General features: G+C 38.3%; 4 protein-coding genes across 8 annotated transcripts; 1 reads left to right on the top strand and 3 right to left on the bottom strand.

Annotated features, from left to right (window-relative positions):
• Positions 1–3,397: 3,397 nt before the first annotated feature.
• LOC306911240 (pterin-4-alpha-carbinolamine dehydratase 2) lies at positions 3,398–12,175 on the bottom strand. Of its 2 annotated transcripts, none has more exons than XM_079486433.1 (5): positions 11,993–12,175; positions 11,749–11,920; positions 10,543–10,668; positions 5,251–5,331; positions 3,398–4,951 (listed from the first exon to the last, which is right to left on the bottom strand). In XM_079486433.1, the coding sequence occupies exons 1-5, from the start codon at positions 12,052–12,054 to the stop codon at positions 4,856–4,858; spliced, it is 537 nt and encodes a 178-aa protein (XP_079342559.1). In that variant the 5' UTR covers positions 12,055–12,175; the 3' UTR covers positions 3,398–4,855. The 2 variants fall into 2 exon arrangements, with proteins under 2 accessions (XP_079342559.1, XP_079342560.1); XM_079486434.1 differs by having other exon boundaries at positions 11,749–11,910; positions 11,993–12,173.
• Positions 12,176–12,814: 639 nt separating this feature from the next.
• txndc15 (thioredoxin domain containing 15) lies at positions 12,815–14,626 on the bottom strand. The gene is made up of 5 exons (XM_079486432.1): positions 14,372–14,626; positions 13,906–14,279; positions 13,527–13,690; positions 13,274–13,404; positions 12,815–13,127 (listed from the first exon to the last, which is right to left on the bottom strand). The coding sequence occupies exons 1-5, from the start codon at positions 14,451–14,453 to the stop codon at positions 12,931–12,933; spliced, it is 948 nt and encodes a 315-aa protein (XP_079342558.1). The 5' UTR covers positions 14,454–14,626; the 3' UTR covers positions 12,815–12,930.
• A 211-nt stretch (positions 14,627–14,837) lies between these two features.
• cfap100 (cilia and flagella associated protein 100) lies at positions 14,838–19,050 on the top strand (the record flags this gene model as incomplete). The annotated part of the gene is made up of 12 exons (XM_079487080.1): positions 14,838–14,843; positions 15,185–15,341; positions 15,426–15,493; positions 15,575–15,738; positions 15,836–15,916; positions 15,994–16,157; positions 16,242–16,326; positions 16,418–16,451; positions 16,585–16,739; positions 16,938–17,073; positions 17,947–18,149; positions 18,262–19,050. 12 exons carry the CDS (start codon positions 14,838–14,840, stop codon positions 18,368–18,370), a joined length of 1,362 nt encoding a protein of 453 aa, XP_079343206.1. The 3' UTR covers positions 18,371–19,050.
• Positions 18,506–22,012, bottom strand: cUnh5orf24 (chromosome Un C5orf24 homolog). Of its 4 annotated transcripts, none has more exons than XM_079487505.1 (3): positions 21,767–22,012; positions 20,295–20,936; positions 18,506–19,483 (listed from the first exon to the last, which is right to left on the bottom strand). In XM_079487505.1, exons 2-3 carry the CDS (start codon positions 20,888–20,890, stop codon positions 19,291–19,293), a joined length of 789 nt encoding a protein of 262 aa, XP_079343631.1. In that variant the 5' UTR covers positions 20,891–20,936; positions 21,767–22,012; the 3' UTR covers positions 18,506–19,290. The 4 variants fall into 4 exon arrangements, with proteins under 4 accessions (XP_079343631.1, XP_079343629.1, XP_079343630.1 ...); XM_079487503.1 differs by having other exon boundaries at positions 20,295–20,939; XM_079487504.1 differs by having other exon boundaries at positions 20,295–20,939; positions 21,898–22,000.
• Between the last annotated feature and the right edge of the window lie 601 nt (positions 22,013–22,613).

Here is a 22,613-nt window from a genome sequence, read left to right on the forward strand (position 1 = left end):
CGACCATTTATTGTAATGACGATTCGGACGTTACAGTTTATCTCCCCTTCTTGCTTTAATGCTTTAACACATGCGACATTCGTGTTTTTGGTACGCGTTTACGCAAGTCACAATTGGTTCATGGGCTAAATTGTAGCACGTAACACCCATATCTGACTTTAGGAAACGTGACAATCAATACAGGAATTTATTTTCGACCCGTGTGTACTCGACACGATACACTACATACATCGGATACCAAGGAAAACGTCTGTCGTAACTGACTGTTTGCTCCTGGTCCAATCTCACTGATAATAATGTCTTTAATTTCCCGAAAGGTCGACTTTGCGAGACCCGTGTTAATGGTCACTTCATTTGCTTTGGTCTGTTAGTCTTAACGGAATGAATTCGCCGCACAATGTTGACATGCCTTTCAAGGACACGTTAATAAACCCATTACCCAATTCAAACAAGAGCCTGTCTGGACGCAAGACATCACACACCGAAAACAATGTTAGAGCTTCCATCAGGTCAAGTGTTAGCGGTCACAAACCGGCCTTAACAAACGCGTGTAATTGTTAAAAAAACGTTTTTCTGAAAATAAATGTAATAAAAGCAAATCGTATAAGTAAGTAGATTATTGCTAGAAAAAAAATCTATTCTCAAAGAATAATCTTCTTGTAAATCAAACCGAGATAAGAAAGATCACATCCTTAACATCCGTCTAAAAACAATTTTCCTTTTTTATTTTAATGTTCTTAATTTTGTAGGTTATTTAAAGGACATGTTTGGAATACATTTGTGACTTGATAACTGTAACTCTAAGTGGTGTGTTATTTTGACACTAGAAATGAAAAGCAGGTATAGTTTGCTGTCGGTGCACAAAACCTTCTCAAGATTCTCAATCCATCACTGATACGCGTTCAAGTGAATTTGTGTGCTATTCTAATCGATCACGATAAGAAGACAATGCGTGCGATATCAACGTTTAATAACTCATCCTAAATCTGTGTTCTTCATTGCCTTTAAGAAAATCATTATTATTATTATTATCATTATAAAATCATTCTTTTTCAATTAAAGGTTTACACTTAATGTTTCCCCCACGGCAGACTGTTATATGGTCCAAGTTGTGCCTATTTTTACATTTAAAGCGGAATGAGTTTAAAACTTTGTTTGTTTTGCTTTGGATAAAAGCGTCTGCCAAAATGAAAAATGAATAAATGTTTGCATCAGAGCAGGGACGGCGTTTCTTTATGCTTGTTCCGTGTTTGACCATATTTAAATCATAACATTTGTTTAGGGGCGCAAAAATACCCAAATCAAAACAAATAACAGTTTAATGGCAATAAGTGAACTTTTGCGTTTGATTTTATATTAGCCTACATGTTTTTATTTTAACGTCACAAGGAAAACAGTTCTTGTAACGTTCAAGCGAAAAATTAAAAATATAAAAAAATACATGTCTTCAGTCTTCTTCATATTTTTTCTCGTCCTCGTCCTCGCTCCACATCAACATGAGCTGCTAAATTTGATCTGTAAAAATAAAAGGTTTTTTTTAAATGATCTGTATATGTAATTATAATCTCTCGACATAAACCCAAAAGAGTTATGTAGAACCATCATTGTACTTTGTTATATGGGATAATGGTGCAATGGTGCAAACACAAAGGTTGCTTGGCAAAAGAAAATAACCGCTTCGTATGAACATCCATTACATATTTACATAAATATAATAATTATTAATAATGATAATAATAATAATGCGCTTCAGAAAAGCACACATTTACCAGCGAAGCAGGCCGTTTTAAACCTTTCAGGACAAAGCCATTAAACCTACATTTGAGTAATACAATCAGCATTACCATACCGACGAAATACACCAGCAAAAAACATATATTTATATTTCGATCAATTTAAACAATGTTTACAATCAGCCCATAGTCATTAAATAGGAAATGACGCCACATATAGACACAACTCAAAATACTTGCACATCTCACTAACCCTAAAGCAAACATGCCTTCCAACACTGCTTTTTATAGACTTACAAAATTGTTTGTTATCCTGTCTAAAGGGAATGATTAACCAAGCTGTTTTGTGATAGCCCTGCTAAGAAAGAGTTTTTCACTTGTTTAAGCTGTTATCTTGATTCTCCAGGGTTTTCAGATAGACATGCAAGAAGGACAAACCAGTGTGGACACAGATCCTTCGTCTCAATATTATAATTCTGATGCAGTCATATTTTCCCCTCGTGCATATGCATGTATATTAAGTTATGCTCAATGACTATTCCACATATTTAGCAATAATAATCTCAAGAAAGTGCCCAGTTTAACACTGTCTCTTGGAGGTATGTGGTGTCAGAGCTGTTATTGAATTGACACTTAAATTGTGCACTTCAGGCAAGGTGTACAAAGCAAAGTCTTTACAAATGAACACAAAACACACACAACCTGAATAAAGGAAGAGTTCTAACATTGTTTAAAATTTGAACAACCAAATTTGAAAATGAAATATTTGTTGATGTTATGTTTGAACTTGAAAAGAAATAGCATTTGGCTGAAAGATTTCTTGAAAGGTAATGTATAATCAAATTCATTTTATTTAAATTTTCTGTAAAGAAGCCCAATGGCATTTGATTTATATTCACTAGCCAAGTATAGTGGTGAAAAAACAGGAGATGTAGAATTTGTTTTGAGCCTGTTATCTTTATTCTTGGATATTTTAATGCCTACGATAATCAGAATTGATAATCTGGATAACCGCTCACACAGCATGGAGGGAGAGATAATGTTTGCCAACATGATTACTCTTGCAAACAAACCTAAGTTCCTCACAATCTTTGTCTTTAAAAATGTACAAACAAAAAAAGACTACAAGAAAAGGATTACATCCATCTTTGACTGAGCAAGAACCCCTTTACAAGACTCTTTTGATAGAGTTCATTTATCAGACTTGTTTAATACATTGCAAATCTGGACCTTGGGATGCTTCAAATAACAACGTTATATGGCAGGCAGCCATTTAAAACACTCATCTCATTTACATGTATTGAAGTGCTGAGAAATGAAAGAGCCTATAATGATGCAACAGAACTTCATACAGGACATCCAGTTTCTACTGAACATCTGTCGTCCAATCAGAGGCAAAGATCAACGTCACCAGTGTTCTTCTTCGACACAACTGAAGTGTAAAGAATCGGGTGGAAACATTACCACACTTGGCTTGCTTCAGAAGACTTCAATTATAGGTTACCAATTATATGAATAAAGTGCAATTTTATTGTCCTTTTACAATATATCCATTATCAAATAATAGAAACGACCATCCACTATTATCACATGAAAAAATCACTGGAATATTTAACTTCACACGTACTTTCAGTGTGTCAGAAAAACAATGTTTGATACAGGCATCAATGAACAATAACATTTTTATTTGTACATATTTAGCATCATTTTATTGAACTATTCCTTTAATAGACATTTTGTTAGTTTGTAAATACTGTCGAGAGATTTGATCCTAACAGACATAAATCTAACAGTTTTGGAGGCTGCCATCTTTCACAATTTAAGTAGATGCTAGATTTATTTGTTTTTAGATCCATAAAAAATGAATGCGCAAGGATTTTTCCAAAATGGCGGTCATCTTAACTGTCTAGCTCTATTTTGGCTAATATGGTGCCTTAAACGGGTGTCCGCTTGAGTAGATAAATAAATGTTTATCTGTTATCGGTTCAATGAAGTCTTGCCAGCTTTAACCCATTTGGATCTACCAGGTTGATCTTAACCCCACCGGCATGCAGTTTAGCTGATTTAACATGTATATCATAATTTTTCAGCATGACTTTTTATGGACATCACGTCAAACCAGCAACTAAAATAAGGGTAACACAAAAAGCTAACATATGCAATCTCATGTTTGTGCATGTTTACAGCCTCTAACCAACCTATGACTTGTTTTATGTCATGTGAATTTATAACAGCATGATGTAGTGATTCATTTTAATCCATCAAAACAGTTGTGGTTAAGTAAAAGGTCACACAAAGAAGTAACCATTTTCATTTAGAATATTCTCATTTTTGTTCAAACATAGTTTTCATGTGAAGCAGTTGACACTTGAAGATGACAAAATAGTCACATTTATTACATTCAGCTGAAGTGATACTGCAGTTCTAAAACAACTGGTACAAATTTTAAAGGGCACCCAACTTTGTGTACCGCTAGGACAAAAACACGTACCATGTACAAAAGAAAAAACATCAGCATTTTAAGAAAACGTATTCGAATCAAAAAGAAATACAAAATTCAAACAAAAATGATCATTTAATCCAGGAAACGTTGAGGCCTTTACAATCCAGTGTCTGCAATCCATCCGTGTACTTAACATATCCACTGACTCTTTCAATCGGATGATTTTTGATGTGGGATTTCATTGTGTGTTGATGCATTATTTGTCTGTTGTGTACAGTACATTCATGTGATGTCCGAAACTCTTTAATGGAAGTTCTATTAATGGATGCGTGTAAAAAAACATGACGTAAAGGTTCGCTGTACTCGCCTGTCTAGTTATGTTTCTGGTTTTGTTTTGGAGACTGGTTTTGTCTTTAATGCCTGAGGATTATAACTGAGGGCCCACAGCAATTGGATCACTTCATTTCATCTTCATTTCTTATTAATTATCTGACATTCTCCGCTCTAAAAAAGTTGAAACTGTGTTGAAACTAAACGTAATCATCTAAAAGTAAACAATCTTATACGCATAAAATTGCCTATTTTTTCAATATTTAAGCAAAACGGGAAACAAATCTCCAAGCACAAAAGAACATCACATAGAGCTTTAATATATGATGTTGCTAAGTTTGGAAAATGACTACAAGGACAGTGAGACCTTATCAATAAATTTGGCCAGTCTAATGTCCTTCTTTGACAGTCCTCCACAGTCATGTGTAGATAAAGTGATCTGCACCTGAAAAACGACAATAAATCAGTCAATATCAACAGACATCTTTCCTTTTCTACTGTGCAAGAAACAGCCCTCAGAAGCAAAGCATGTGGTGGACCGCAGAAAGATTTTCATCTTCTGAATCACGTGCGAGGCTGGTGCAATACAGTACACAGCATGATTGTTTGTGGCGTGACTGCAGTGGGGTTCAAAGGCCTCCTGGAGACCTGATGTGTGGGGCATCATATTCATGTTTAACATGTAAAAACATTATAAACTTCTGTTCGGCGGTGAGGAACACATGGCTCGGTGGAAGTTATTACCTTGTTATAAACATTGAACCACTCTGGATGATGGTTCATCTTCTCTGCTTGTAGAGCCACTCGAGACATGAAGCCAAAAGCCTGAGTAAAGAATAAAACAGAGCGCTTAGACAATTCAACTCTCAAGCATCGAGCGAGAGCATCACCGCCACAGGTTCACACCATCTTTACATGCCAAGGCAAAATGTGAAATTTTTTTAGATGATGGTAGAACAGACTTCACGGAGTAAGAAGAAGAAAGCGATGACGACAAAATTGCGAAGGTTTGTGTTCATTTGAAATACATGACCACATTAGTGTAGTATGTAATCATAGGGAAGGCACTCGTATTCCTCATGGTGTTTTTATCCTCCAATCAGAAGCAAACCGCAGCTATTCTACAGGACTCCAAAGGGGGGCAAGATCCTGTGCAAGCTGAACCTGACGCTCTGAACACAAAACGCACTGGCTATTTCAGAGCAATTTCCCAATGCAATCTCAATTAAGCCTTTAAATACTTCCTTAGCTAATTAAGTCAACTGAAGCAGCATTGTACACAAGCTATCTGTGCGGACAGATCCGTGGGTTTAGCCAAATTCTCTGGTAATGAAACAGACGTACTTGCAAAAGAAGAGGAAATTACAGTTGAGTATATTGTAAGCAATTTAAGGGAATTTATTCACCAAACACGTGATGTAACACAATCGGCTGTTTTATCGAATCATCTATCGAGACAACCGTCCTGTTATCCAATTAAAGTGATTGACAGAATCCTGAAACTCGATTCCACCACCAATTTAAGCACGTGGTCTGTTTTTGCTCAACTTTCATTAAGAATATTGGCGATTATTAAATTGAGCGGCACAATCCGTGTCAAACCTTGTCTATTTAACGCCTGTCACTGAGTTGACCTGTCAGGCAAAAGGCATACGCTTTTACCAAGCTCTCTGAACTTATCGCAATCAGTAAAATTCATCCATTTTAATCTGTAGCTTCTTTTTTAGCATGGAAACACAAAGGTCATGGGTTACATCCCAAGGGAACACGTGCGCTGGGATAAAAAGTCACTTTGGATAAAAGCATCTGCCAAATTGCATAAAAGGCCCAAAACTTCGAAGCACTTGTCGAAAACGCCATCGAATGTTGTTTCCTTTAGTAAAGTTCAGAAAGGGTGAAATCTTCCGTTATGTCAACACTGTCGACTCCTTCTCAACTCTTAAGCACAACGGGAGGAAACAATACAGCGGACCCGGAGCGCTGCCTCTGACTCCCACTCAAAGGAGGTCAAGGACCATCGTTCTCCGGCTCTTTTGTTTACTTTGTATTGTGCGCAGCCAACGCCTCGGCCCACAGCCACTTTTACTCTGTCAGGAGCAGGTAATTAGACTTGACATGTTACAGGCCCTCATCTCAAATAATCAGAACCACCACCAGCATGTTTCCCTACACGCCACTTTAGGGGCATTTTGTGCTATTATGGCGTGATTGTCATAAAACACTGGATGAGGCCGTTTTGACGTTGCCTGCTACGGCCGTAGTTTCAAACACATGTGCCGGCTATTCACAGATGGGGTTTTCTGGAGTAATATAAGGCTTTTGGACACTGGCTTATCCAGGCGGACCTAAATGCAGACAGATTGGACTTGGAGGCTGCTGCACAAAAAGTCTCTCTCAAAACATAACAAACATGCAGCATCACCCAGAACATGATGCTGTGCCAGACGTCTCACACGAGGCTCAATGTTAAGGATTTTTTTCTACTGGCCCGGTCGGGCAAGTGATTCATATTTTTACTGGCCCTAACTACATTTTCATCGGCCCCACCACAAAAGAGTTATAAACATAGGCTAGTTATTTGTTTGTTGTTTTTTACCTACGGTATGTATTCGTAATAATTATATGATTAAAAAAGAACGAAGTTTGTGCATTAGCACAAATAAATGTAATAAAATAACAAGAATTTGCATTTAACAGTTGTTTCAGGTTGGTCTAAAATTAGTTATCAGGTACAGAAATAAATGTACAAGCAAAAAAATTGTCTTCGTTAAAAAAGATCTTAATTATGCTGCTGGCCCTTTAAGAGATGCACAGATCTATTATACTGCAACACATGAGTTTGTTTTCAAACTGTTTACCTTCATTTAAGACTTAATGGATTACAAGCATACTTGCGAAGAGAACGCAAAATGTATATCTCAGGGAAAATATTATTCTTTGTGTAGATACAGCATTGGCCCGAGGGTCCCCCGTGCTTGCCCTGGGCCATCGACAGTCCCTATTGTTGAGTCCTGCACACACCTTACGAGAATGTTCTGCTATGAATCCCCTGTTACACACGTGAGGCCAAATGCTTGTTTAAATGTTCCCCTTAACAACTTTCTTGATCATTCCGTGAAATATTCACTGTTACTGTATTGTTGTACATAGACTTGTTATTGGCCCTACTCGGTTCACTCAGCTTCAGGACACAATTGTCACTTTCTGCTGTAAACTAGCATCTGACATCCAGTTAATCCAGCATGAAGAAAACCTTGCTTTCACATGTTAAATATATCGCCTCTTGTAAACTTGTGATTGTGTGCCACCGCAGAAATGTTGATCATACAACAATCTCATGAATTTCCTCCATTACAGCATTAAAAATTGAGAGTTTATTAATAACCTCAAAAAATATTTCCAGAACACATTTTGTCTATTTAATATTGTTGTTGTTAAATACTTTTACTGCATATGGGTTTTCTTATTCATGCTATGAATTGTCCTTTAATGTATATAATTTTTTTTCTTCAGGAAAAACAACGACTACAATAATAAAGGTCCCAAATCTTGAATCTAAATATTTTGGTTACATGATTGCAAAAATTGCTAATATAAAATATGATATATTGATATATGAAGGAATCCGATTTTTGCGCTTTCAGTTATTTTCTCTCACTGTCATAATACGGTCTCCTGTTTATTTGTGTAAAGTTTTAATGTGCTTTCATAGAGAAAAGGGTTTCATCATCATATGTTTTTTTTAAAGATGGGTGTGTAGTCACCAAAATCCAACCTATTATTCTCTAATATATGATCTTAATCGCCTTTTATCTACACATATATACTGTATATATAAAAATATGAATCAAACTTTCTTTCGTTTTTGCATTGCTTAAAATCATATCATAACGCACAGACATGTCACAAAGCAAGTGTCAATGGCTGTCTTCAAATGACACTGGCCATCACTGTTGGGACAAACAGACGGTTTACACCACCGACCTAATCAGTCCCAGTCTGGCTGCTTAAACAAACATGTGATACATACAAACAAATGTACGTGACACTAAACGATAGGAATTCTTTTACATGTCTTCATGTTGCGCATCATAAGTCCAGAGTAAAGCCAGGACATAATGAACTACACACGAAAATGAGGGAGATGTGCACATGGAAAACTATGATGTCAGTATTACATAGAGATGCAAACAAAGTGAAGCAAAGCCAGCGTAAAAGAGGAACATACAGACTGATGGGATAGTTAGTGGTTTTCTGAGGCACATGAAACATTTTAACCAATTTGATTGTTTGTGAAAGAAATCATTTTGATCAAAACTTCAATTGCTGCCAAGCACGACTCTGCTCTCACTCACAGTAATATAGACTGACATGAATCAGGACTTTGGGGGGGATGGGAGTCTAAAGAGTGAAAAATGGGAAAGAAAAGTGTGGCACAGCGCTTTAGACGTAAGGACACAAAATGTCTACAACTGTTAAGAACAGCAGTAGTATGTAGTGCTTGCTGTTATGGACATTTAAGGAACGATGACTGCTCCTCGAGAAGGGTTTGCTAAAAGTGTTGGTTTACACCTGCAACTAATAAACCAAGAAACACAGACATTCTGGTATTTTCAGGCAACAGACTTCACAAGAGCATTCCTAACTCTTCGTAAAAGTCACAATGGCCCTGAAAAAGAACACAAACTGATTTAAACTGATTGTGGCCTATTTGACTAATTGTATGTAATGGACACAGAAAGAAGAAATAAATGACTAATTGTAAAGTGTATGCACTAGATTTAAGAGAACCACTTATGTTAAAGTTTGATTCGCTATAGAGGAGAACAGAAGACAGGTTGCAACAGTTGTTAATGTGAGTGCTGTTAAATCCAGAGACCGTCAACAATGCTAAAGCATAAATATAGCTGCAAGCAGCAATTACAGGATCAAACCCAATGACGGCCCGAAGGGAAATATTTGGATATGTCAGATGATTACATTTTGAAAATCAAATTAAAAACACAGTGAAAGGCAATTGCTTATTTTGACCACTAGCCGGTGCTGTCACCAAATGTTTATAGAATTTTAAGGTTTTATTTAATTAACACTGCATATAGGAATTTATAGATTGTTTAATATTTGACCTGTGTTTCTCCGTCCATATCTTGGGTGTGTGGTTCTCGGAGATGGCCCCTGTGCGTGTGTGTTGCGTGCATGCATGCCTGTCTGTGTGCGCGTTTGTGTGTGTGTCTGTTGGTGCGTGTTGAGTGTGTGGAGTGTTTTTGTGTGTGGGTGTGTCTGTGTTTTCACCTTTTTTTTTTTTACTTGTATAACTTATATGTTTTGCATAAAGTCAATATGTTTCATGTACAGCTGCTTTTTAACAATGAAAATTGACTTGACTTGACTTGAACAGATGTGCCAGTGATGATGCATACCAGGTTTCGTGTCAATAGACAACAGTGTCGCTCGCCTTAGAATTTGTTGTTGCAATATTCGAGAACAATTCATTCAATCAAAAATCTTATAATAACTTTTCTCAGTTCTGTCTCCAGCTGCTTCAAACCTGGGGGAATATGACAACTCTGATGTCAACCAACTCAGCATGTGCCAACAAATATACTGACCACTAGGGGCGCTGGTGTATTACTTAAGTCTTGTTGTCAAGTAGTTTTTTAATTCTAAATGGCAGAAAATATAGTACTTCATAAAGTGCAATCTGTCGCAGTGTGCGAATCGGCGTTCAGAGGAAAATAAATGTTGTTTCTAGAATGTTCAAAAGTTATAGTATGTGGAAGTTTGGACTGTTGGTGGCGCAATGGAGTTAGGAATAGAGACTGGTAACAGTTTAGACTGTCCTCTACGTGTGTGTCAAATCTCACAATATTCCCATGAGGGCTGCTATGGGCTGCCATAGACTTTGGAAAAATAAGAACAGAACCCAAACGGAAGCAATAGGTGTCTACGTCACTTCATGGCTTGACCCCTAATAACTTTAAACACTAAAAACAAATTGTTTTGGGATGTTAGGATGAGGCGTCTTGGGTTGCAAACCTGGTTAAAAGTCTTGAAGTGCAGTTCCTTGTGAAGAGCATCTCGATCTTCTACTTCCACCCAGCCTGTGGCCTTTAACTCCATTATAAACTGCTCTCTTTCGGCCGGTGACAGCCAGTCTGTGGCCTGGGGAAATGTGAAGATCACGTTATGATCAGTTTATTAGTTTACTTCATCAGAATGCAATTCGTGTGATAATTCACATGATAAAGACTTAATCAACCTTGTTTTCTGAATAGCACTAATCTTTAATAACGGGTTTGATTTCTTACGCTTTGACAAATGCTGCCAAAATTATAATTTGTGTTACATTTGTTAGTTCCTGGATGTCAAAATTTTGAGATAATGTTTTTGTAATATGGACAACCATGGCAAAAGGGAAATATACTAATTATAAGTGTAAATGAAATTAAATGAAATCATCTTAAAGAAAAAGATCACGAGCAATGACCAATGTTTAGTGTCAAAAAACACATTTACATGCATTATGACATTTTAAAACCTTTCACTTCATTTATCCATAATGTGTTTTGAACGAACGTGTCCAAGTTTCAATAAGTCACTCTAAAGGTGTTTTGCGCCACCTGTTGGATGAAACGGGCTATACACAAGTGTCATGTTGATTAAACCCGTTCTACTGCCAAATAATAATAATCTTAAATCGGTTCACCTGCATCCCCTGCACAAATACACAGTAAATAAAAGGCCATCTGAATTATATTTAATGCAGATAAGCATGTTTCACACTGACCGTGAGGACAGAATTGGTCATGTCAAGTGAACCGTCAAGACGTCTTCAAAAAGACAATAAAAGAAAATATATTACAACAAAATGATCGTTGTCATTATATATAATAGTGTGCTTGTGGATGACTTTGAAGAACAACATTAGTCAACTTTACCGGTGTATTAACTACGACAACGCTTTTGTGATACCTGAAACATCCCCTAGATGACAGTCAAATGCACTCTGTAAACACTACCAAACAAACAATAATTATTCTTAGAAATGAAGAAACTCCCTTATAATAAGAGAAAGCTGCAGGTGCGTGAATGTATTATGTCGAATTATCGCGTCCACCGCGCAAGGTTCTGATTGGTTGATTTGGTCCTCAACTGACGTCAGGATTTCATCCACAGCTCTGAAAATCGCTAGGACCCCATCTTACAACTTGCGTGAAACTTAAATAAATAACTTTATCTTACCATTGAACCTGCGCGAACGTCTGCCGAGAGATAACGCTGGATTTGTCCAGTAAAAGCACTCGGCCATTGGCGGCCCGAACGTAGAGTAAATATTAACCAGCTCATCGCCGACCTCTGCCAGCAATACAGCGAGAAAACACAGCAAAGCTGCCCCGACACTGCCTGATCAAATCTGTTAGACAAATTTTCCTTTCTTTAGGTTGTATGGTTTAAAAATCGTAACCAAGAAAGAGGAAACACAAACCTGATATTTCTTCTGGTTCCTTTGTCACATATTTCAAGTTCTGAGAAGTGGGATTTTCTCATTAGGCAATATTCATCTCCCTACCTTTTCAATTCCTCACTCACTAGGACTAGAACGTGTGGGAAGGATACAATGCGAAACCGGGTTTACAGATCCGAGTACTGAAATGGAATTTTATTGTACTTTGATTCAGCCATCTTTCCTTCCTATTAGGATGTGGGGAAAGAAAATTATTAAATTGTATTAATTACTAACAGTAGGGAAACTCCATTTGAAGCTTCCTCTTTTAATTCTCACATCTTTACAGTGCATTTTGAGAATTGACATAACCTTGTTGGCAGTTCTTGATCAATATATTTAGAGTTTGCTTCCAAAATGAGAGGAGATGTTTTTTTAATTGTGCATTCCAATTAATGTCAATCAAACTGCAGTAGTTTTGTTTTTAATTTAAGCCATAATAACAAAAAGTACAGCTTACAAATACAATAAAACAGGATAACATCATAAACATGATCTCATTTTGGAACCAAATTCTTCATATGTTGGTAATGACAAACGATAAAAAACAAACATCAATCAAACTACTGAGAAGCGTTTAAGTGTACATAACATGTACACACTGCAAGAATAGTATAAGTCAGAAACAAGAGCAGTGATTTTCTATAAGAAAATACACTTTCATATAAATAACAGTACGTCCAACATAACCTTTAAGAAAACTACTTTGGAATTTTAATTCACCTTGACTCTGTACAAAATCACACATTGGTTTATCTAAAGTCTAACACAAGTTGCAAGACTTGAATAGAACAAAATCAAATGCTTAGTAAACTATAATATTGGCCGATTTATTTACAATGTCTGTAAATGATGTGCATCTTTATTATGCAAGTATGTACAATGTATCACAACACTCAGATCTGAAAATGCAACATATTCTATTCCTGGTGCTCATGGTCTTGTCCAGGTATTAGCCAACAGATGCTGTCTGTGCAAAGAATGGCATAGACTGTAAAGGCAGAAATAAACAGGACAGAAAATACAAAGAGCCAGTCAATGCTTTTCACAGGAACTGCAGGCAGAGGTCCTAAATGGTCTTCGCTCCGTACAGCTTGATCTGGACTCGGTTCAAATCCTGGAAAAAAATGTTTACAAAGAGTGAGAATTTTTTTCCCATATACTGTATTCATTAAAGAATCAAGCCAACTAGTGATGGCCAGTTTTTGGTATTATACAACAAAACATGAAATAAAACCGTGACCATTTTGGGTTAAAACACACCTGTCTGGTTGTTTATGAACGATGTAAGAGTTTCCAACGTTCTTTCTGTTTGGTTGAATCTGGCCATTGGTTTGGCACCTTGAAACAAAAGTATATTGGGGACAGCCACCGTTCCAAACCGTGTTGATAGACTGTGAAAAGAGCAAGATATAAGATATCATCATAACCATATAAGAAGCACCCCTACAGAGATGGCAAATGTAAAGGTACAGAGTAAATTTCAGCATGTGAACAATACATTATTTCGGACAACCTGCTATGCTGAGACGCATCAAGTGCGAGGAAGTGCATTGTGGGAAAGGCTCGTGGCAGAGCGTTGAAATGAGGAGCGAGGCTTGCAGAAAACTGACACCATGTTGTGTAAAAGAGAACCAAGGAACACTCTGTACCGTTGGCATTCAAAAGCTCCATCAGGTCCTGTGGGATAGATAATATTTAACAGTTCATGCCATTACTGCTCTCATATTAAATTTAACGATTAACCTTAGAAATGTGCTGTGCAGCGGTCATTTGCTCCTGTTTGGTTTCCCGTCAGGAGTGACTCCCTAACATACATACATACATACATACAGCTGCAACACCCTAACACTGGCTGTTGTTCATATTGTTTTGTCCAACCCTAATGCATTTACCTGAGAGGTGTTGAGAACTTGAATTGTGAAGAACTCTATTCCCGTAATGTTCCTCTTATCACAGTTGACCTTGTAAGCCTTTGAAGTCTCCGTGGAGTTCTGGCTCTTCGTGTCGATGGGCTCAGTGGGAATCACTGCTGACAGTACGGGCTCATGTGTCTCCTCCAGCTCAGACGAAGCTTTACACTGCTCATCGACACAAGGTTCTCCCAGCAGAGACTCCTGCAGCTCTTTAGGAATGACATGCTCAATGACGGGAGAATGGGATGTTCCCATCACTGCATCTGCCATCTCGGCCGTCTTGAACTGCCGTCTCTGTGGCTGAACCTCATCCGATCCATCGCGAGCTTTGAACTCGGGGACCTCATCTACATCTGGAAACATGACACACAAACAGCACAAAACATGACTCCATTGTATGTCTAGAAAGTGCAACTAAGAGAATTCATGAATCGTCAGTGTTTACCTGCATATGACAGCCTCACCACTCCCACGATACACAACGCGAACAGCGCGAAACTGCTGCTTCGGCTTGATGTTGGGTTCATTTTAAAGTCAAGAGATATTTCGCGAATTTAACACATGGCTTTCGGTGATTGTGGCGTTAATATTTGGTTTCATTGCTTCTGGTCAATAGATTCCGGGTCACGCTGCTAACCGTCTGCAGTACGGCGAGCGAAAGGGATCAAACGGGGCGGGCTAAAGCGCAATCTTTTGCAATATTCTGCCCCCTGCTGTTGGTGTCAAAGTGTGCAGGAACGGTTACCGAGGCAACCAAACACACTCGCGAAAAAAGTGCTTACTGCATATTCCAAGGTCAAGAAAAACTTCTGTACTTTTATCAACCGACAACTTGATGCAATTAAGTTTTTCAACATTAGAAAAACAGATAGAAATTCAGAAGAAAGAAAGTGATACACGTTTGGAACGGCATGAGGGTAAGTACATGTTTGCGTTTACCCTCTCTTTAAGATGGACGGCACAGCTGAATAAGCAGATTACAAAAGGATTCAAACAATAGAATGTGTAATGATGTTCAGACAGTATGAGATGTCCTCATTGTGTGTGTGTGTGTGTGTGTGTGTAGAGAGCAGCAGTGATGATGTGAATCCCTTCAGAATCCCTCAACAAAACACCAATCTTTTCCAGATGATGAACAAAGAAAGAAGTCGGAAGAAGCTGGTTTGTTTTCTTTATCCCATCAAGAAATGTATCCAACAAGAATATAAAAGAACCGTTCTGACTGAGCATCATGATTCTGTGCCCTCTGTCACGGCAGGAACACCAGAGAAAGATGGCTTTACCCGTCCATGAGAAAGTGACGCGTGCACGCCGAATGACACAAAGCAGACTGATGCAGACTGATGGAGGAGACACAGCAGTCTCACAAACTCCTCAACAAGAGGAACCGTCAAGGAGGATCTATATGCTTAAAGGTGAGAAAACACACATTACAACTGCATCAAACGTGACTTCACCCGGCCTTAAACAAGCGCTGTGTTGTGCTTTATTTGTCTTAGACCTTAATATTGATAAAGGAAGCATGAAGGAATACATCACTAAGAAACGTGAACTGTTCTTAATGGAGGTAAGAATATACACCTGGGGAACATTATTGGACTGATCTGTCTATATTCTAGTCTTATCTCGGTCTCTCTTTTTCTGTCAGTATTCTCTGGCTGTAAAGCGAGGAGAGATTCAGCTGCTGGAGCAAAAGGCTGTAGAGGAAGAAAGAAAATTGGCAAGAGCTGAGAAGTTCCTGGAAGAGAACACCGTCTTGTTTGAAGACTTTCTCAAAGAAAATGATAAGAACTCAGTGGAGGCTATCAACATGTATTATTTCTACAGACATACGCAACGAAAAACACATTCACCCAGCATTCCTATTAAGAGTTTTATCATCATGCGTACAACTATTTACTGTGTTTAGTGCTGAGCAGGAGACGAAAGTGAAGCTGGAGAAAATAGCTGAAATCAAGAAGATCACCTCCAAAATAGTGGCGGTCAAGAGGTTCCAATTTGACTTCATACTTCATTATTTAACACCATCTTTCCAGCTTTTGACAGATTAATTTGTTTCCCCTGTAGTGATATCGCCAAGTATGAGGACATGTTGAATGAGTATAAAAAGTATGAAGAGTTTCTACTGATGCTCTCACAGCCAGAGAGATCCAAGAGCACGAGCTCTGCTAAGAGTGATGGGAAACGTGCCGAAGAAACCAAAAAGATTTCAACGGCTTCAGACATAAGATGTACAGTGAAAAAAAGATATTGGTGACACAACAAGTGCGAATGATAAACAGGTTTATAATCAGCTCGTTTTCTTCCATATAAAGCTGGAGGAAGCCGAGTGATTCGTGAGCTTTCATCCTCTCGAGAGACTTCATCCAGAAACAAGTCCAGCCGTCAGAGCAATAAAACGTACGTACAAACCATAACACTGACTGCACAGCTTTGCATGTTTGCATGACTTATTTATATAAATATACTGTATGTTCTTCTTTTTTTCAAGACCCGCACCTGAGACTGACAGCTCAGATGGTGAGGTAAGGATTCATATTCCTACATATAACCTTTAAATTATAATTCATTGATGTTTATAGTAGTGATTTGTCAGGTTGTTGGATGCCTTCTACACTGAAGCCAACTTTTTAAGGACTGTGCTTTGATTTGTTTTAGAAGGAGCCAGAGCTTTTCTTCACCGATCCTCAGGAGCTGCTGAACGTGATGGCCGAGCTGGAAGAGCAGACCCTGTCTCTCATCCAGAACACCAGAGACACAGAAGAGTCTCTGGAGGACTTCAAGCAGACCGCTGAGCTCACCCGAAAAAAGATGTGCGACCCATTCTTAAAATTGCCCCGGCACAGATTTTCTCTACAGCAGATGATGCTGATGATATAAAGAACATTCTGTGAAAATATTACCTCGATATTGATTTAGGGAGGCCATGTAAAAGTTTGAAATTGGATTATGAGACCTTAGCGTGGATTTTAAAGGCACGCTCACATGTTTGTTTGTTTGCGTCTATGTAGAGAGTCTGAATCCAAACAGCTAAAAGAGCAGACTGATGTCATGATGGACACCATTCAGCGGGAAACAGAGAGAACAGCACAGCTGGAACAGAGATGCCAACTTTTCGGCTTTGGAAAGAACAAACCAGAGGACCAGGTAAGAAAACAATGCGTTAATGTATCGTTTCACCCCGAACTAAACTATGCATCAGTGACCTTTTGGTTTGTTGCTTGTTACCAACTCATTAATTTTTTTCCACATTTGCCATATTTGTAATTTATGTTGTTTAAACAACTATAAGAAAGTGCAGAGAAACCAGAATGAATTTGCCCTCCAGATTTACCCAAGTAAGGTGGATTGCAGTTTTTGATAACAAAGGTATGTTTGTCAGTAATTGTTTCATTCATGTCAGTAAATGGTAAAAGCATGCCGTTATTAGGGCGGCTATGGACAAATGCGTTTTCTGTTAAGTTGCTTTGCAGCAATGCACTGTCCTTACTATGGTTTCATGCTCAGGTCAGGTGTTTATGATGACTTCCTGGTAACACTTTACAATAAGGTGGTATTTGTTTACAATTAGTTAATGCATTAGTTAACATAAACTAACAATGAAAATACTTCTACAGCAGTCTTAGTTCATGTTGATTTCAGCATTTACTAGTACACATTAAAAGTCAAACGTTGTAACTGTTGACATGAACAATTGTATTGGATGAATAAATGCTGAAAATCGACATCATTTAGTATTAGTTATGTTAGTTAAGGCATTTACTAATAAAACAGACTTCCATTCTCCATCCAAACACAGAGTTATATTAAATAATATCCTGCCTCTTTCTAGCTTTGCTCATAAAGGCTTTCCATACGACTCTAGGTCACTGGTTCTCAACAGGGGACCCAGCTGACTTTCAAGGAGGCCTCAGGATGACTAATAATTTCAAATGAGACAAAATGAGGATTGAAATACATTTTAAACTAAAAACCTTTGCTTGTTGATGTAGTTCACACTGGAATATGTTTTTCTTTCAGGACGACACTCTTGAGCTGTTGAGTGGTAAAGTTGAGGAGGTGTTTCGCTGCTGCGTGGGGGACACCGCAGCCAATCTGAGCATTCTGCAGATGCTGACCACGATCGAGGGGAAACTGGTGGAGCTTCTGGAAAATGCAGAAATGATTCCGCGTGAACGCATGAGTATAGCTGAACGTGCCCAAGAGAAAGAGAGGAGAATCAGGTGAGGTCAACATCTTAAAAACTGCTAAAGAATATTCGCTGTCTGCTTGTATGTACTATATATATTATATATACAGTATATATTTATATATATTGTTTACATTTCGGTTTAGACTGCGTGATGAGAAGATACGCTTGCAGATGATGCACCAGGAGGAAAGGCAGAGAAAAGCCATGGAAAGATCCAAGACCGATAAAAACAACAGCAAGAAAATCAAATAGAGTCTGAGACGTGCCAGATGTTTCCTGATCACGTGACTGCTTGCTTTCGATTCGGTGGACCGAGTATGGCGACTTTTTACTTAGGCTGAATCTTTGTCATTTTTTATTTTTGTAAACATATATTTCTTCTGCGTTTGCCATTTTTGTTGCTTTCAGGCAGGTGTAACTTTCTTTCTAACAGTTTGTGTTTGGTTGGTATTGTCAGCACAACAAACCTCAGTCATACTTCACAGTCAGTTTATTACACAACACTGTGAAAATCACACACCCATGCAAAACCAGGAAAAGGCATTAAAAATCCTAAAACGTATTTGGGCTCAACCTGTAAGAAAGGAGGCTAAATGCAGGTGCTGTTAAACAAGTTCTACAATAGTAAAACATCTACAAGAAAAAGAAAGATAACACCTGTTGATGAGTTTCTGTGTGTACAAATATATGCACCTACACACACACATGCACAAACAGTTTCACAAAGTAAATGGAAAAAAAGGTGTGCGGAAAAAACGAGAAACAAAATCCCATGTATGTCAATGATTATTTGCACAATAGTGCAACAACTAAAAGATCTGTTTAGTTGACTTTTTAGTCTCAAATATGACATGCACACATTAGGTCTTTGGCAGAGTGCTGGAATGGGGACGAGATGTTTAAGTGGCATCAATAAAAATACTGCACCCATCTAACATTCTCAGCATCTTCATTATTGTGTGACTGTGTCAAAGCATCAACTACATTATTACTTTCTTTACTAAATCCAACCAGACATGCAATGGACTTGTGAATACAGACAGTCAGTGGTAATATGTACATTTTAATCTTCCTATACGCTCCTTGCTTAGAAAGATGAGAGAAAGGAAACTCTCCATCATCACATGAATGTGTAATGTTCAGATGTGGAAGTTGTTTGGATGGGACTCTCTTCACGAGTATGGTGGGAGAGCACTGTGGAGAGGTAATGCCAGAGAGTTTCTGGACTGACTGTCCGCTGGACATGTGACAGCTTGGGAAAATGCTTCGGATGACGCGACGCTGATCGGCACCAGCGTTTTTTGAGTCCGTATGGGGAAGCCACTGAGGAGGAACTGTGGCGCTTGTAGGGACATTTTTGGTGGTCTAGACAAAAACATACATGATTAAAAACATGTGTAGGTACATTGGGCAGCCTTATATATAAATAATGATCTGACTCTTCTTCCATGAAACTTGTGTTTTTTGTTCAAGTAAAAGGAGACGGATGGTGACAGGCTCAAAGAATGAGAACTAAAGCACAATAAAAAGTCTAATGAGCATTAGAGGCTCACATTTTCTAAGATCCGTGACAGCAAACATTTCCACTGCTGTACTTGTCTACAGTGAAGGATGAGATTTTCAGGGACCAACAACTTCACACAGTGCTATTGTTTTCTTTCATATATTTGCTTACATGTTTTAGAAGTCAAACGGACGACTATTTTGGTGCTTTTGTGTCTTTCTTGAAGTTTGAAAGCTTCTGTCTCCATTCACTTTAAAGGGACAGTTCATCCAAAAATAAACATTTGTTGAAATGTCATTCAAAACCCGTGAAACATAAAAGATACTCGGGTTTATATACAGTAGAAGCCAACAGGGTTCAATGTTTCTTTTCTTCAAAATATCTTCTGTTGTGCTTTGCGGAAGAAAGAAAGTCATACAGGTTTGGAATGAGATCAATTTTCACCTTTGGTTGAACTATCCCTTTCAATAGTATAGAAAAGATTGTTTTTATTAAACATTGCCTTTTGTGTTGAAAAGAAGAAAGAAACAGAACTATCTACAAAAAGGACAAGTGAATGACTTTTTCTTTATTTTGGCAAACCAACCCTTTAACTACACTATTGATTGGTAGGCTATCCTTGATATTAAAGGTCACATAATGAAACAGGCAAAGAAAAAACAATGACTTTACTCTTTAGTTTCCTTTTCTTCACAAGCTCCAGGTTTGTGCATGATGCTGAAGGGGAAAGCGGCTCCACCGCATGCCGTATAGCCCAGTTTACCGAGGCGCGACTGACTCTTTACGCTGCCAGGTGGGCGACCAGGGCTCACTTTATAACCCGCGGCCTTGGTTGTGCCTAACGGCCGCCCCGGGCTGGTTTTAAAACCAGCGGCCTTAGTGGTTCCCAGAGGCCTGCCCGTGCTGGTTCTGTAACCGGCTAGTTTAGTAGTCCCAGCTGGCCGGCCGCGTTTCCCAGACCTTCCGGCCTCGGTCTTTTTTTTACAGTCCTTGGCTTTCTCGTTTTCCTTAAGGCCTGTGAGGCACTGGGGTCGCGGCTCCATGTGGCAGTCATCCCTCTGGAATGATGTGGATTTGGGCCTGACTGGGGCTGGTGGGGTCAGGTAAGCGACACACATCTGCCGTGAGCGTTGAGGAGGCAACGGGGGATAAAACTTGGTGGAGCACAGATCAAAGTGACTGGTTGCGAGTCTTCCGTCCTCTCCAAAACACGAAGACCTGCCACTAACGCAGTAATCCCCACTGCCGCCGGACACATGACGCATCATCTTCTGTGGACAGAAAGTTACGCTCGCATGTAGACATGAGCCAGATCTGCTAAGGGGTGAATAAATGGGAAAATAGTGTAAAAATGTATCGTACCACATTTGATCAAACTTTGAAAATGTCATCTTTAAGAAATCTGAGAAGATAAATCTCCAGAACAAGCATGCATACAGTAAATCTGTGTATGATGCAAAGGTGTGAAACTGTTCCGTATGTGTTTGCGTGGTTTATTATACTGACACTTACAGAATGACATTTATTTTTTGGTGATTTAATTAATTTGCATGTTATTTCAGAGACAAAGATGTTTGGCTTGTCAAAAATATTACATTCTGAGTGCTTTTAATACACAAGTTCTTCTCAGAAAGCTTTATTTGAACCTGTGAAACTGTAGATCTTGTTGTGGTAAAAATCCCTTTAAAACTGTTGTGCAATTATTACCTGTCAGCAGTTTTTGACTCACATATTTAATGTATATTACAAAGAACAATTGTTTTACATTTACATTTGAATGAATTGCGTTTTAAGATCGTCTTGTCAGAGTCTATAGCAGACCAACGACCTCGAAGCCAACTCACAACATCCTCATTCAGAGTCTTTAAGTTGGTTTGCAACTATGTACAGAATCTTTGTAAAATATTCCTAAAATGTGTAGGCCTATGCATAACTGATTTATAAAGGCTGTAGACATGTGATCCATAAGAAAACCATCCAGGAGTCACACATCAGTAATACTGTGAGCACACAACTGTTTGTACACACAAAGCCCCTCTTGTTGTCCTCAACGGAGTCGAATATGAAAAATACATCGAAATAAACATGTTTGTCAATGCAGCATTATTTTAAGGAGACGCATCAATTGTTGAGAATAACTGTACCTCTGTTTAATGTCGACAGCGGCGCGCAAAGGGTTAAATGTGCAATTTTACTCCCATTTTGGTGATACGGACGAATATCGACTGCTTATGATCGAAGCTCATCGATTCAATCTAAACAGACTAATGTTCACCTTGATGCTCGGCAATGTCTTGAAGGTTTCCTTCTCGATTTAAGTGATGCGTTACAAATGTAACGGCAGCCATTGATATGAAATATTAAGATATCAAAAGAGAAAAGACGCATGCGCAGTGAGTTCGGCGCTGCTGCTCGCATCGCAGATATACACACGTGTACAGTGAGTGACAGTCAGCAGCGTGAAGGTGGACGCGTGTCATAATAATATAGGTCTTTTTATTCAATGTTTATTCAAGTTTGTCGGTGTTTTCGCTGTAAATTATTGCTCAGACCCCGCCTGACACGATACACTGTCTGTAAGTAACATGCTAACAGTTACTTTTCTCAGCGCTGAGCAGCATAGACCAATAACAACTGTTTGCGATGACTAAATAAAGGCATAAAGTATAAGTTTACTAGGCATCATGTAAACGTGTGTGAAGAACTAACTTGATGACAATGCACTCAAATTCACATATTTAATCATCACTGTGATCATTTACAGAGATAATGGCTATAATTTGATTTATTCATTTTTCTGTGAAGAAATGGTTATTGAACAAATACATAAATACCCTAGCCAGAATCACATTGGTAAGTCATATCATATTATGGTGATATTTAAATCGAGATGTGAAATGTCACTTTTTTGTTTAAGCATTTCTTGAAATGTGCATTTGGAGCTGTGAAATGAAACTGATATTCACTTTAGTTTTTTATATCCATTACCAG

Source organism: Barbatula barbatula, assembly GCF_947034865.1.
Source record: "Barbatula barbatula genome assembly, chromosome: 22".
Lineage (NCBI taxonomy): Eukaryota > Metazoa > Chordata > Actinopteri > Cypriniformes > Nemacheilidae > Barbatula > Barbatula barbatula.

Coding starts and splice junctions, on each gene's coding strand:
- cUnh5orf24 (XM_079487505.1), bottom strand. CDS start 20,890: ATGATGCGTCATGTGTCCGGCGGCAGTGGGGATTACTGCGTTAGTGGC. Junction 19,484..20,294: donor GAAGAAAAGGAAACTAAAGA/GTAAAGTCATTG, acceptor GTTTTTGTCTAG/ACCACCAAAAATGTCCCTAC.
- txndc15 (XM_079486432.1), bottom strand. CDS start 14,453: ATGAACCCAACATCAAGCCGAAGCAGCAGTTTCGCGCTGTTCGCGTTG. Junction 13,405..13,526: donor GATGCGTCTCAGCATAGCAG/GTTGTCCGAAAT, acceptor CTCTTTTCACAG/TCTATCAACACGGTTTGGAA. Junction 13,128..13,273: donor GTTCATAAACAACCAGACAG/GTGTGTTTTAAC, acceptor ATTTTTTTCCAG/GATTTGAACCGAGTCCAGAT.
- LOC306911240 (XM_079486433.1), bottom strand. CDS start 12,054: ATGAGAAAATCCCACTTCTCAGAACTTGAAATATGTGACAAAGGAACC. Junction 11,921..11,992: donor GGAACCAGAAGAAATATCAG/GTTTGTGTTTCC, acceptor TTTGTCTAACAG/ATTTGATCAGGCAGTGTCGG. Junction 10,669..11,748: donor ACGTTCGCGCAGGTTCAATG/GTAAGATAAAGT, acceptor ACATTTCCCCAG/GCCACAGACTGGCTGTCACC.